This window comes from Lonchura striata, chromosome 3 (genome assembly GCF_046129695.1).
Source record: "Lonchura striata isolate bLonStr1 chromosome 3, bLonStr1.mat, whole genome shotgun sequence".
NCBI lineage: Eukaryota > Metazoa > Chordata > Aves > Passeriformes > Estrildidae > Lonchura > Lonchura striata.
The window spans coordinates 104,119,360-104,132,232 of NC_134605.1; the positions used below are offsets into that span (position 1 = coordinate 104,119,360).

Sequence of the window (12,873 nt, forward strand, 5' to 3'; positions counted from 1 at the left end):
CAGCATGTTGGGGGGGATGTTGAATTTTGTGTCTGAGGATTTTCAATAGTCTCCAGCTAGCAAAGATCAGAGACTGGGAGAATGTGCACATCCAGCACACCCATGTAACCCTACCGAGGCCAGGGCAGCAGAGCAGGCTGATGATCTGCACAACTTCTGTCCTAAAAGCACAGAAACCAGGGAATAATCTGAACATGTGGTGATGAAAGGGAGTTTCTTAAGGAACTCAAAGCTTTGTCTGATTTTCAAAGCATCTGCAGAGGCCATTTATTAAGCTGTATGATTTTTCAGCCTCTGACAACTGGGAAGTTGACAGAGTTGCTTGGAGCTTTGTGTTCTGATTTGGTTGTTTTTGTAAATTCAGTTTTCTCACTGAAGAACACTTCTGTATCCCTGGGAGCCTCTGCAGCAGTGCTGCTGGGGGATGTGGTACAGGAAGGCTCCAGGTACTGCCACAGCCATTTCAAACAAGCAACAACATACCCTTTCCTAACTGCTGACAAAAGAGATTAATCACACAAGAATGCTGTACATTGCCACCTAATTTGCCCTGGAAGGTGCTTTTCAATTATTTAGAAAAGCCTATGATCAAGAATATTTAGTTGTAGAGGTATATTCTTTTTGTCTACATTAGAATGTGGTATTAAATAATGTGCTGCTGTAAACTATTGAGTCCATCTCTTTATTACTGTGGTGACTTCCCAGGGGTGAAACAGTGAAGCCAGAAGGAAAATGCAGGCCTCAGACACCCCTGAAGTCAGGAAGAAAGGTACTAAAGAATTTGACAGAAAAACAGTAATATAATTTGCTGCTGCTTGTCATCAGCACCTCAGTCAGCTTGTCAGCTTGTAAGTCTGGATTGTTCTTTCATCCCAACAACAAAAGAATGTCACGAGGATTTCCTAAACATTGAAGAGTTCAGATGAAGGGAATATCTTTAAAAAAATTATAGTACTCGAAAAAGCTTGAAAATAGAATGGTTCAATAAAAAACACATGCTCTTACTTACACACATACAAATGAAATAAAATAGCTCATGAGTGTTGGGCTTCAGACAGAAGTTTTGATTTTTTATTATAAGAACAGTGACATTTGAAATACTGAAAAATGTTGAAATAAAGCATAATTATAAAGACATCAAAATGTTTACAAGCAGATATAGAGAAAAAAGTAGAAGAAATCTGTAGTCCACCAATCTTGTGAGCTTTTCTTTATCTCTTTTTTTCTTTCTTTTTTGGATGACAGAGGTTATCTTCGATGCTAAGCAAAGGCCATGGACAACATCCTGGCCCCAATGAGGTCAATGAATGTTTTCCATTGGCTTTAGAGATAGCAGAACTTTGTTCATTACCCACATACTCATTACCACATCTTCTAAATCCTTGAACTTGCTGTATGTGTTCCTCCAGCAAGGCCATGTATTTTCTTGTTATGCATCTATTCCAAACCAGTTATTTTCCTGATAAAAGCCCTTTGGTCTGTTCAGTCCATTCATGAACTGCTAATATTTCACCTACACTGAGACACAAACACCAAGATGTACAGATCCTAGACAGTGGGCTGCTAAGTGGCATCAGTTAAGATTACCCCTCTCCTGCCTGTCTGAAACAGCCCTACTGTGCTAAATTTCAGGGCACACAGTACAGCTAACTACCCCAAAAATCACAGCACAAGAGAACTGCCCTTCAACATATAGTAGCTAAACTCTAAATACAAATACATTGCTGCAGTTAATTGCTTCTCTGAAGGGTACAGCTGATGTGGCAGCTATGCAACAGATGAAGGCCATCAGGGAAAAGTCTTGAGCTGCAAGTAAAGCTTAGACAAGCTGGGACTGGGGATCAGGGATGCAATGGCAGAAGCACAGAGCTCTCCTCTGGCTTCATGATGCAAACAGGAGTGCAGCTGTGGCAGTGTAATGCCACAGACATCCCTGGTTATTCACTGTCCTAGTGAAGAGTTTCACAGCATAAGCCCAAAGCCTACAAATGTGCACACATTTAACATGCATGTCCCCCACCATCTGCAAAGGCACAGAGTCAAATGCAGATGGAGATTTGAGAAAAACTACCTCATCCTTCGAGGCAGCACTTCTGGGATGGGTCTAGCACAGTCTCAGGACCATCTACCAGCTGTGGAAGGCCCCCCAGCTACCACCAAAGCTGCAGCTACTCTGGGGATAAAGGGCTTCTGCTTTTAGTGGTGTCAGTTCAGCATTATTTATAAACCACAGTATTCTATTGTAACACATTCTCCTCCATACTATGAGCCCTCTGACAAGGAAAACTACACACTCTTCAATAAATACTAAGCTGACTTAAAAATTTCATTCACAAATTTAGTTTATAGTAGAATATTCAAGTGACAAAATGATAAAAAAACTTCCAAACATTAGATTAAGAAAAATTATTTTTAAAAGTTACCTCAATCTACTGTAAGTACAAATGCAACATGCTTTGGACACACAGACTTTAAACTTTAGCCCACCATGAAATCCAAGGGGAAAAATGGGTTTAGACCATCTTTCCAAACAAGCTAAAAACCTCCTTTAGAATGTGCCTTGAGGAGCAAACTAGTTTAGATGTTCCCTGAGGAACAAACTAGTCTGATGTGGGGTAAAAAGTAAAAATATGGCAAGGCAAAGGTCTGACAATAGCAGCCACCAAGGATTTAAAAGAGTTAGGAGGTTGGAGAATAATCCATGTTATTCTCCCTTTTTTTCTGAAGAGTGCTTCCTTCTGTACATTACTAGCCTGTCGATGAGCGCCTCTGAAAAAGTGCCAGAGGAGACCAGACTAGCTGGTGGATCCTCCATGGGACCAAAGTACAACCACAGTCAGGTACAGCCTGACTATTTCTACAATGGCATAGAACACTACAAGTTGACAAACAACGTGACAGCAAAAAACTGAAAGGACTTAATGCAACCAGTCAAACCCCATTCAACATCTTCTGATCAAGGGCAGCAGCTTGCAATGAACAGCCACTCTTTGAAAAGCACCTCCTGTGCACAGCCTGCTCCCTCTCTCTGCTCTCACACACTCACGCTCTCTGGCTCGCTGCTCCTCTTCTCTTCCTCTCGCTGGGAGGTCTCCGGAGCCTCTCTTTGCCTGGGGCTCAGCGGCATCGCAGAAAGCAGAATCCTTGCAGCTCCTTGGCATGTCTGCCCCATCAGGTTGGCACTCTGGCAGCTACACAGCTCCCTCAAGTCTCTTTCTTCATTTTCTTCCTCTTCCTCCTCTCCTTTTTTCCAGGTACACCTGGCACACAAACAACAGGGACAATGCACAAACCTTCCACACGCAATTGTATCCCTGAGAACTGTTGGCTTTTTGCCTGATGAAGAGGATTTAAGGGTTCTTAGGTATGTTTTACAAGGGCCACCTATTTTCAAGGGTAATTCAAAATCATGGGGAGGACTCAAGGTTTTTAATGGGCTCTAACTCACTCATATTTGCTTCTGTTTCATGTTGAAAAGAGCTGTGCAAAAATTACGGTCACTATATGCAATAGTAGCTTTTTTTTTTTTTTGCTCAGTTACTCTGAGAGGAACAGGAACAGGTATTTGTCAGAATAGCCTCTGAGTAATACAGAGCCTCTCAAAGAATTAAAATATGCAGCTAAAGGAGAAGCATTTCACATGTTAAATTAAAAATGCATTTGTGAACACTTCTTAGATTACACGTTATTCTGAAAATTCATCAGATGTGCAAAAACAATCACTTACCATTATTGGGTGAATTATTAACAATGTCCAAGGATTTTTCGAAGGAAGCACTGACTGCATCACTGCTATCTTTTGTAGATGTCAAGTCCCTGGGGCCTTCTTCCATTCTTGTTTGCAAACCTTGCTGGGGCTTAATTGAAACAATATGCTTCACTAAGCATATGAGTTAAACGAAGCATATGCAAGTACAAAATATGAGACAAAATGTCATTATTGTGGGGCTTTTAAAGAAACTGCAAGACAAATTATTTTTTACATGATTAGAATAGTTTGCCATGTTATCTACCTACCTCTTATTTATTTGTTTTAGAGGGGATTAAAGTGTTGAAATTGTCTTTCAGTGTTATTTCTCCCCTTGCTTTCCCCAGTGAACAGAAGAGCAGCAAGATATACTAAGATGGAAGTACTGTCATTGTGTAGTGACACTGAAGAGTAAGATGTGCCCAGTGACTGCTAAATTACTAGAGTCCACAGAAACTGTGGAGGGAGCACAACGAGTGTGATGAGCAACTTTGTGGATCTGGCTTCATATGTAATTTCATTTTTTATGTCCAAAAAGGACATAAAACAGTATGGCAGCACTCTGGGAACTGATAGGATGTCCTAATGATTATGTGGATTGTGGTCAGTGAGGTAGTTACAACCTTTCCCTTAAAATGAAAGCATCAGGAGATCTGGGAGCAAAATCATCTCAAGGATCATGAAAGACCACAGTGGGTGTGAGGGGAAGACAAATGCAAGCACTGGTCCAAAAGTCAGTCAACACTGTTCCTGTGCACTTCCCATCCCAAATGAACCGACATTCTCCACAGCCTTTCTCTGTTGCACTCTGAGACATTTTTCTCTCAATAAGCTTTTTAGTGCTAGAACAGTGGCCTTGTTTTATCTCCACTGACTTTTGGGAACCACCTTTTCATTACTGTTGATATCTCTGGGTGACCTTCAGCTACAGATGAAACACAGGCCAATTGTACACTAAATTTGGAGTGCATCTGGTTTTAATCATGGATGAAAAAATGTTTATGCAGATGCATTCCAAGTTTAGTGCACACCATTCTGTACTGCAAAAGCAAAGTATTTTGAAAATATGTTAGGGAATACCATCCACTGTTCACCATCCTCATAACTTCTTTTTATGGGAAGACAGGGAGAAAAGAGAAGAGAAAGACAGAAGACAGAGAGGAAGAAAAATCCCCCTTAGGTCATCCTAACAGAGAAGAATTCCCCCATCTGCTAATGGAAAACCAAACACTACTGTTGGAATACAAAATACTCACATGCCTCAGTCCAGCTCCACCCTTTGCTTCCTTCACTTCCATTTTCTTCTTCTTCCGTTGTGTTTTGCTTTCAGATCCAGAAAGACAGAAACGAATGCCTGCCTTGCCTTTTGGCAAATCCTGAAATTGTCACAGATTTTTTTAAGAGGAGTCATGGGACAGCTCATTTTGTATTTTTCAGGAAAACTGATTACCTTCAGGAGTGTGTGCTGACAGTGTACAAGCAGGCCTGTCTCTCTGGAATGGGTACACACCTCAGCTGAACACGTATCTTTGCAAAAAGCTCAGCCTGCTCTTCCCACTGCTGCCCAAAGGGAACACTTACTTCCCTGGGCTTCTAGAAACCATTTAAACAGCAAGACTTCTGCTTCTACATCTCCACCCAAGATACCACTGTATCACTGTCACCAAACCCTCTTATCAGCAAACTTAAATAAATATGTCCTGGCTGCCTGAGATGCTGTGAAGGCCGTGCCAGCTCTGGACTCCAAACCTCTTGTAAGGCCTGGGTATTTGAGAAGGTCAGCAGCAATAGGGTGCAAACACCCACGGTTTGCTGCTTAGGACAGTGACACCAGGGGGATGATGAACTCCCAGAACCAGCCAGCTCTCCCTAGCCCATCTCATGCCTCCTGCAAGTGTGTTCCCCTAGCTCCAGCTGTCTCAGGTGAGGCAGGGACCGTGCCAAGCACTTCCTCCCAGCATGAGAAAACCCCCACAACTGAAGGAGCCTGGCTCCAGGGCTGGACTGAAGATCCCAGCGTGGATGAGGCTGACCCCAGTGGACCAGGTCTCCCTTGGCCATCAACAGCACTGCCTCACCTTCTTCTCATCCCTTGTCTGAGGCTCCTCGTCTCCAGTCCAGTTTCCCCACTCCTCTGTGGGGGCTTTCCAGTCAGAGTCCAGGTCAATCACAGAAGGGTCACCTATTAGGGCAAGCACACAAATGACATATGTTCAAATCCATACTACTTCCCAGCCTCACATGAGTAGCACAAATGCTGCAAAATTACCTGATGTCTTCTTACTTGCTTATGTGATATTTGGATGTGCATGTATGCATGTCTTAAATGTATTAAAACATTTAAAAATTTATTTGAAAAATGTATTAAAGACATATACATTGACTGACAATTCACAGCACACTTCAGGACAGGAGAATAAGAAGGGCAGAAAGGCACATACAAAACCTAAATGTCTTCTAACCTGCACTTCAAGAAAACAAGCTTTACAAAACTAATAGTGTGGCTTGTCAAATATTTCCTTTTAATTTTATGAAGAAGGATTGAGGCATATCCAGAAACACTGGCAGACACAGCAGGCTCTTCCATTCACTGCAACACACCATCCTCTGGGTGATTATTCATATGGAAGAGTAATATTAACAAAGGATTTGTGCATTCATTATTGCTCTCATTGGTGTCTTCTTTCTCTACAAAAAATAGAACCAAGTACATTCTCAACTTCATCTTCCTTTTCTGTTTTCTTTTCTTGATTGTAAGCCAGAAAAGCACCATCCCAGCACTGATTTCCAAACCTCCTTAAGATACAACTCTAAATTGGCATGAAATAGGGAACATTTACTCTGCATCAATTCTGATAATTTCATGGGAACTGGGCAAAAAACTTTTCAAAATCTTTTAAGTTTCTCTATATTTCAGCATCTGGTACCTTTGAAAATCTGGCTGCAAGCCCTCAGCTGCCTCTCCACAAAGCACTGGCAAACGATCCTCAGTCAACAAGGCAAAACAGACCAGTTTAATTCCTTCACCCAAACTGAATGAGGTGCAAAAAAGCAGATAAATCAGCATAAAATGTTGAAAGGACTATTTGATTATTTTTTAGCAATTTGAATGTAACAATCTTAAGTCTTATCCTAACAGGAAGAATGGCTTTAAAAACACAATATACGTTTAGAAACATAATAATAATTCTTAGTTGATTACTTTTCTTAAAAAAAAAAAAATCCCAAACCGGATGGTAAAAACTTTTACTTGAAGCAGGGCCAAAACCAAAAGCATGCTGGGAATGATAAAAGAAAACTGCCTCCAAAAAGTTGCTCCGACCAGTTTGCTGCCAAATGTTATAAACATGATTATAAACATTTTTCAAGCTTCTCAGTTTAAAATCCATGCCCTCTATATAGACAATATGTCTTTCATTCTTCAAAAAGGAAAGGAATAAGTAATTTTGAATGCATTCCCCAATAAAATTCCAGTCCAAAACAGAATTCAGCATCCTGAGCTTCAAGGCAGCAGCTCTGCTGATGTATATTCGCATGGGTGTGCAAGCAAAACAGACCATAACTTAACACATGGAAAGCCACAACTGTTGTTTTCACCTTTTTAACTTCTGGTATCTCAAAAAGTGCATTCATGTGTATACTTCTAAACATGAAAATAGTTTTGATGGCAAACTGCCTGCGATGGGCCTACGTTAATGCTTCACCCTTGTCACACGTGGGCATGAAACTGCCAGACAGTGGTGACTCTGCCTCATCTCAGAAATACTCTTCCCAAAGTATTATGTCCCAGGGGTGTTCAAAATCAACTCACTCTAAAATTAAGGGCAATATAAGATTGTTTAAAATTTGCTGGATTTGATGGGGAAATCAGATTAAATGTATTTATCCCAAAGCTCTGATTAAATGTACTTATCTCAAAGCTCTGACTTAAAATCTCTTCCTTTGTGTAGCATATTTCCCTTCAGTGACATCTCCCACAGTGTCTTTAAACTTTGAATACTCCCTATATTTTTAAATCTGATTCTCCTTGGGTCATCAATTATCTCACAGGCTAAAACTGATCAGTAATTTCTGTGAACATAAATACTAAAAGGAATGTGCCGTGCAGCAGCATGTCCCCTGCTCCCCATGTGGGTTTAGCCCCAACAGAGGTGATATCTCTCTCAGCACCAACACAGACCAACGTCTTGGCAATTCCTACTGTTTATTTTTACAAAAGCAATGCTGTTGAATGTCATTTTCCAGCTAAGTTCTTGCTTGCAACACACCTCAGTCCTCCAGCAAACTGCACCCAGACAAAGCTGTACTCTTGTGTTGGCAGCAAACATTTGCAGAGTGCATTTCAAGGCCAAGGTGGTTTCCATGTACCCCATGTAATGAAAACACTTTTAGATCATGAAAGGCACAACATTGAAGGTGCCTTCAGAAATCAGGGAGGCTGCAAGCACCTCTGCAGGCAGAAAGTCCATCCCAGCACCAATTACCTGCATGTCCCCTGAATGTCCCCAGTTACCTGAATGTCCTTTGTCTCAGTCTCTCTCCTGTGTAAGGAGGAGCGGACAGGGAGCAGATGGCTGAGCCCTGGGGGGTGTTGGGAGCAGGCAAACAGGGCCCCACAGCAGCAGGATCTGGCCAAAAGGGACAGTCAGAAACTTCTCTGTGCCTGCTGATAGATAGGGTGGAGTACAGTACTGTACAGGCTGAACCTAATTATTTGGCCTGGAAAATGAAACTGGAAAGTACTGCAGTGAAACTCAGCCTGTATCACCAAGAAGGGGATTAAAAATTTTCTAATCTGGAGTTGTACATTTGGATTCTAATCTACCAGCATCTCTCTTGGCATGCTGTTGCAAAATACGGGCAGCAGAAACTTAAGGGAGGTTTATCTGAGAGGGCAAACCCCTCAGTAGGCTGCATATTGTCCATGGCAGCGAGCTTTTCTGTGGCTGCTGTAGAAAACCCATCTCTTTGCAAAGGGCAGTTTATTGTGTTATGAACACAATCCTAACCCAAATCCTGGCCAAGACATCACTCGTAGACTAAGTGTAATACATTCAGTTGAAATGGGTAGATAATTTCCAGTCTAAAGCTTGAATTTCTGTGTTACAGGTCAATAGCTGGGTGGAATAATCCTTTATTTGGCACCTTCCTTCAGCATAATTCAGCAGAGGCAAAATATCAAATAAACCTCAGACTGAAGATTTCTTTTAGTGGAAAAAAGCTACTGATTCCCAGAAAACAAAGGAATTACAATTGATTGTAACTCTGGGACAGAAGGAAGACTGGGAGTCAGGAGACGCAGAACTTTTCTTAAGGTTATGGGGAAATTTTGCTTTGGCAATCAAGAAGGATTCATTGGGAGAATGCCAAGACACAGATAAAAAATTACTCTTGTGGTCATGAGCTGTTGCATTTGCAAAGCAGAATGTGGATTTTCTGAGATTGCACTGTGCTGTTGCCAAAGCACAGGTCCACTGCACTTGGAAACAGATGCATGGGATAAAATTAGTATTCCCTTGCCTTGGAACCAGACACAAATGCTCTAAACCAGCCCAGCCCTCACTGTGTGGGTTACATGTTTTGCAACTGCAAAACCAGCCACAGCTTGCAATGCATTCTGTGGGACAGCAAAGCTCAAGTACATAAATGTCACCAAAGGGGCAGTGGCAGATGTGTGGCATAGATACACAAAGGGAGTATTAGGAAGCACAGGCAAGTAAAGCTTCCAAGGCAGAGGCAGGAGGATCAGGAAAAACCCTGTAGAAGAAGCAAGAAAGGCACCTGGTGCAAGCAGAGCACTTCCTGGGCTCAAAAATGACATGAATTATGTCAGGACCAGAAGAGGTTCAGCTCCCTTTCTTTCTCTTTGTTAAAGGAATTAAAACTATGCAAACACTAATGATGAGTAGGGAAAAAAGATGATGAACAAAGCTTCCCACTTTGGGACCCTCTTCCCTCATGGCAGCGTCCTGGCCACCTCATCCTGCTGGTGGGACTGCTGGGACTGCAGCCATCAGTGCTGACCATGTGGCTTCAACTCCAAGACACTGAATGCCCCCAGCCTAACAAGGGCTTAGCGTTTGAATATGCAGAGAAAATGACTGACAACAGAATGAGAATTTCGGAATCAATGAAGTTGGAAGTGGCCTCTGGAGATTGTCTAGTCCTATCTCATGTCTCTCAGAGGGCTCAGCTACAGCAGGTTTCACAGGAATGCAGCAAAGTATTGAATATTTTGAAGGGTGGAAAGTCTGCAACCTCTCTGGGCAAACTGGTCTGCTGCCTGACCACTGTCCCCATACAAAAAAGCTTTCAGTTATGGGTAAGTGGAAATTCAATTCTTACCCATTTGCCTGTTCCCCACTCTCCAGGTCATGACTCCATCAGGTGTTCATACACTGGCATGGCTGGACCTTCTCCAGTATAACACTGACTGTCTTGTACTGGACACCCAGAAATAGACACAGGACTCCAGATATGACAATAACTGAGAATTAATCACCGGCAAGCGTGTATCATTAATGAATGTGACAGGAATCACAAACAAACAGGAGTGTCTTGTTTGGAAACCAGCCTGATTGAGAGTCTTTTAAATATTCCAAAAGTGACCGCCCAGTTCCCTTTACCACTAACTCCCTCTCTCCCTCTGTGTATATATACTTTCAGTTGTGCCAACACTTAAATCTCAAGCCTTTTGTAAGTGAGGGTGTTATTATTGCTGGTACTTCAGAAAAAGATAACCCGATGTGGAGCAGGGAGCAGGCCAAGGCAGCTCCACCAGCCAGGCCAGAGGCAGGAGTCCAGCATCCATCTCCTTTGGCTGTACCAGCCCAGCACAGAACACAGAGACTCATTACATGTACTGCTCTGGATTCAATAAAATGACCCCAGGTCATGTTTAGGCTATGAATGGCTTTTTTTTTTTTTTTTTTTTTTTTTTTAGTTTCCAGGTCTGCAAGAGCTAACAGGCCATGTTTAACTGTCTAAGAGCTCATTTTGCTTGCAGCGCCAACCTTAATGCCAACCATTACCTCATCTAAATTCAGGGAATACATGTTCTTGACACACCCCTCCCCTGCATCAATAGCAAGGCTGATGATTCAAAGGAAAAAAAATACCAGGACAAAACAGCAAGCTGTAAGACAGACTGAATCCTCTAAAATCTTCTGCTCTGATGTTTGCAGAAGCAAGCTGCTGAATTTGCTCCTATCATTCTACTCTCAGACAGATATGGAGCTCCAAAAGCTTAGCTTTGCAAGTGCAGATCAAGGCCAGAGTGTGCCAAGTCTGACATGTGCTAAATGTAGTGCAAGGGAATGCTGCTGAAGAGCTGCCCACACTGCCTCCCTCCATCCCACGTGGGCACGACAGCGCTCCAAAGTTGGAAAGAGCCAGGCACGCTTTGCAGCAACGCAGGAGTAAAGAAACAGAGCACCAAGGGAAGGGAAGGCTCAGGGTTGGAGGTTTTGTTTTTATTCTTTTTAAAGCAAACTGTTTTATTTATAAAATCATGGCCAAAATAATGCATCTGCTGCAGAGCTTCAGTTACTGCTGGGCAGAGAAGCAAGACAACCACAATCTTTTCTCCTTAATGCATTCCACCTCTCTGGGTTCTCCTGCAGTTAAGCAATCAGAGCAGCTAGAGCACAGAGAGGTTTGCTCAGCTCATCAGCCATCATTCCTGCAAGAGCAGAGAAAGGCTTCTCAACAACAGGGGTATATATAAATACTTCACTTGATCCTGACCAAAAGGTCAGGAGAAAAGGTCATCTAATACCCACACTGTTCATGCCAAATTATTCCAGCAACTCAGGACCCACGCTTGTCTTTCTTTTAAAACTAAAAAACACCCATAACCAGTCAAAAAAGACTGAAATCCTGACTGCCACAATGCACTGGAGTTGTATTCTGCATCTGGATTCAGGGCATTTCCAAGGAAATTTAAAGTTTTGGCAAAGGTACATGGAGCTTGAAAAGCACCCTGTCCTCCCATGGCTCTCCCCCAGCCACCCCACTGATCTCTGGCTGCAGCTGCCTGGAAAAGGCTCACTCAGCTCCACCTTCCCACACAACCATGGGAGGGAGGGAGGCAAACACAATGCTTCAGTTATGAAAACCAAACAGCTTTGAACTTGTTTCATAAATTCAGTAATCTGAGTTGACTGCTAACACATGGGGCTTTTTGAAACGCAGAGCCCATGCTGCTGCCTGTGGCTCAGGAAGTCCCTGCCCCGCTCTCTGCAGGCTGTGGGGAGGGATTGCCCTGTGCTTGCCCTGTGCTTGCCCTGTTCTGTGCTTATCTGCCCGCAGCTGATAGCAGTGCACTGCTGGAGAGCCTGCAGACAGCCCCCTACAGCTGCTGCTGCTGCCCAGAGCTCTAGTTACACTCTGCACCACTATGTAAGCACAAAAACAGACTGTACCTACTGCATTATTTGTTTTTCTTCTGAGGGAAAACAAATAAAATGTACTTTCTTGCCCTTCTCAAGGATTCCACATGGACAACTGCTGCCCTGAAGACTGAGCTCACAGCAGCTCTGGGCACCTGCTCAAAACCAGACCCACACGGGATTTCTCCCTGACCAGCAAATGAGCCATATGAAGTGGATCCTGATGTCTGAGGCTTAGGGAATGGACTGAAGAGAGTTCCTGAATTGGTGCACTTGTCTGTCTACAGAAAAAGGGCAAAGAGACGTACCCTGCCCCTGCCACGCATCATCTGCTGGGAGGAAAGTCGAGCTGCCATGCCAACAGCATCTGGAAGGACTGTCCTCAGATGATTTACTCTTCACATTATCTGCACACAGGAAAGCATCTTCATTACAAAATTAAATCAAAAAAATCCCAAATCCCAAACTTAAAAGCTAATGACATAGGTATATTCACATTATTAAAACCAATTAATCATGCCTCTGTCTGCTCACTATGTCACAATGCCTGGATGTTATGTAATTTAAGCCACACATTAATCTACGCTTCTCATCACTGTGGGTTTATTAACAAAGGCCGGACGAGGACACTACATGCATAAGTTATTAAAAGCAACTCACTCAGGAATGGCTAAACTAACAACATTCCTAAAAGTAAACTGCTGGCACATCTCTGTTGGGGGACCTAAGGAGAGA

The 12,873-nt window shown here is 42.8% G+C and overlaps 1 protein-coding gene across 1 annotated transcript in view; it reads right to left on the reverse strand.

The window, feature by feature from the left end:
• Nucleotides 1-1,043: 1,043 nt before the first annotated feature.
• The window catches only part of LOC110467986 (uncharacterized), a 30,645-nt gene continuing 18,815 nt past the window's right edge, over nt 1,044-12,873 (reverse strand). The window contains exons 8-12 of the mRNA XM_077781771.1: nt 12,447-12,545; nt 5,827-5,930; nt 5,005-5,124; nt 3,728-3,857; nt 1,044-3,260 (exon numbers count right to left, since the gene is read on the reverse strand). Coding sequence (XP_077637897.1) covers nt 3,205-3,260; nt 3,728-3,857; nt 5,005-5,124; nt 5,827-5,930; nt 12,447-12,545 — 509 coding nt within the window. The 3' untranslated portion in view covers nt 1,044-3,204. The remainder of the gene's footprint in view (nt 3,261-3,727; nt 3,858-5,004; nt 5,125-5,826; nt 5,931-12,446; nt 12,546-12,873) is intronic.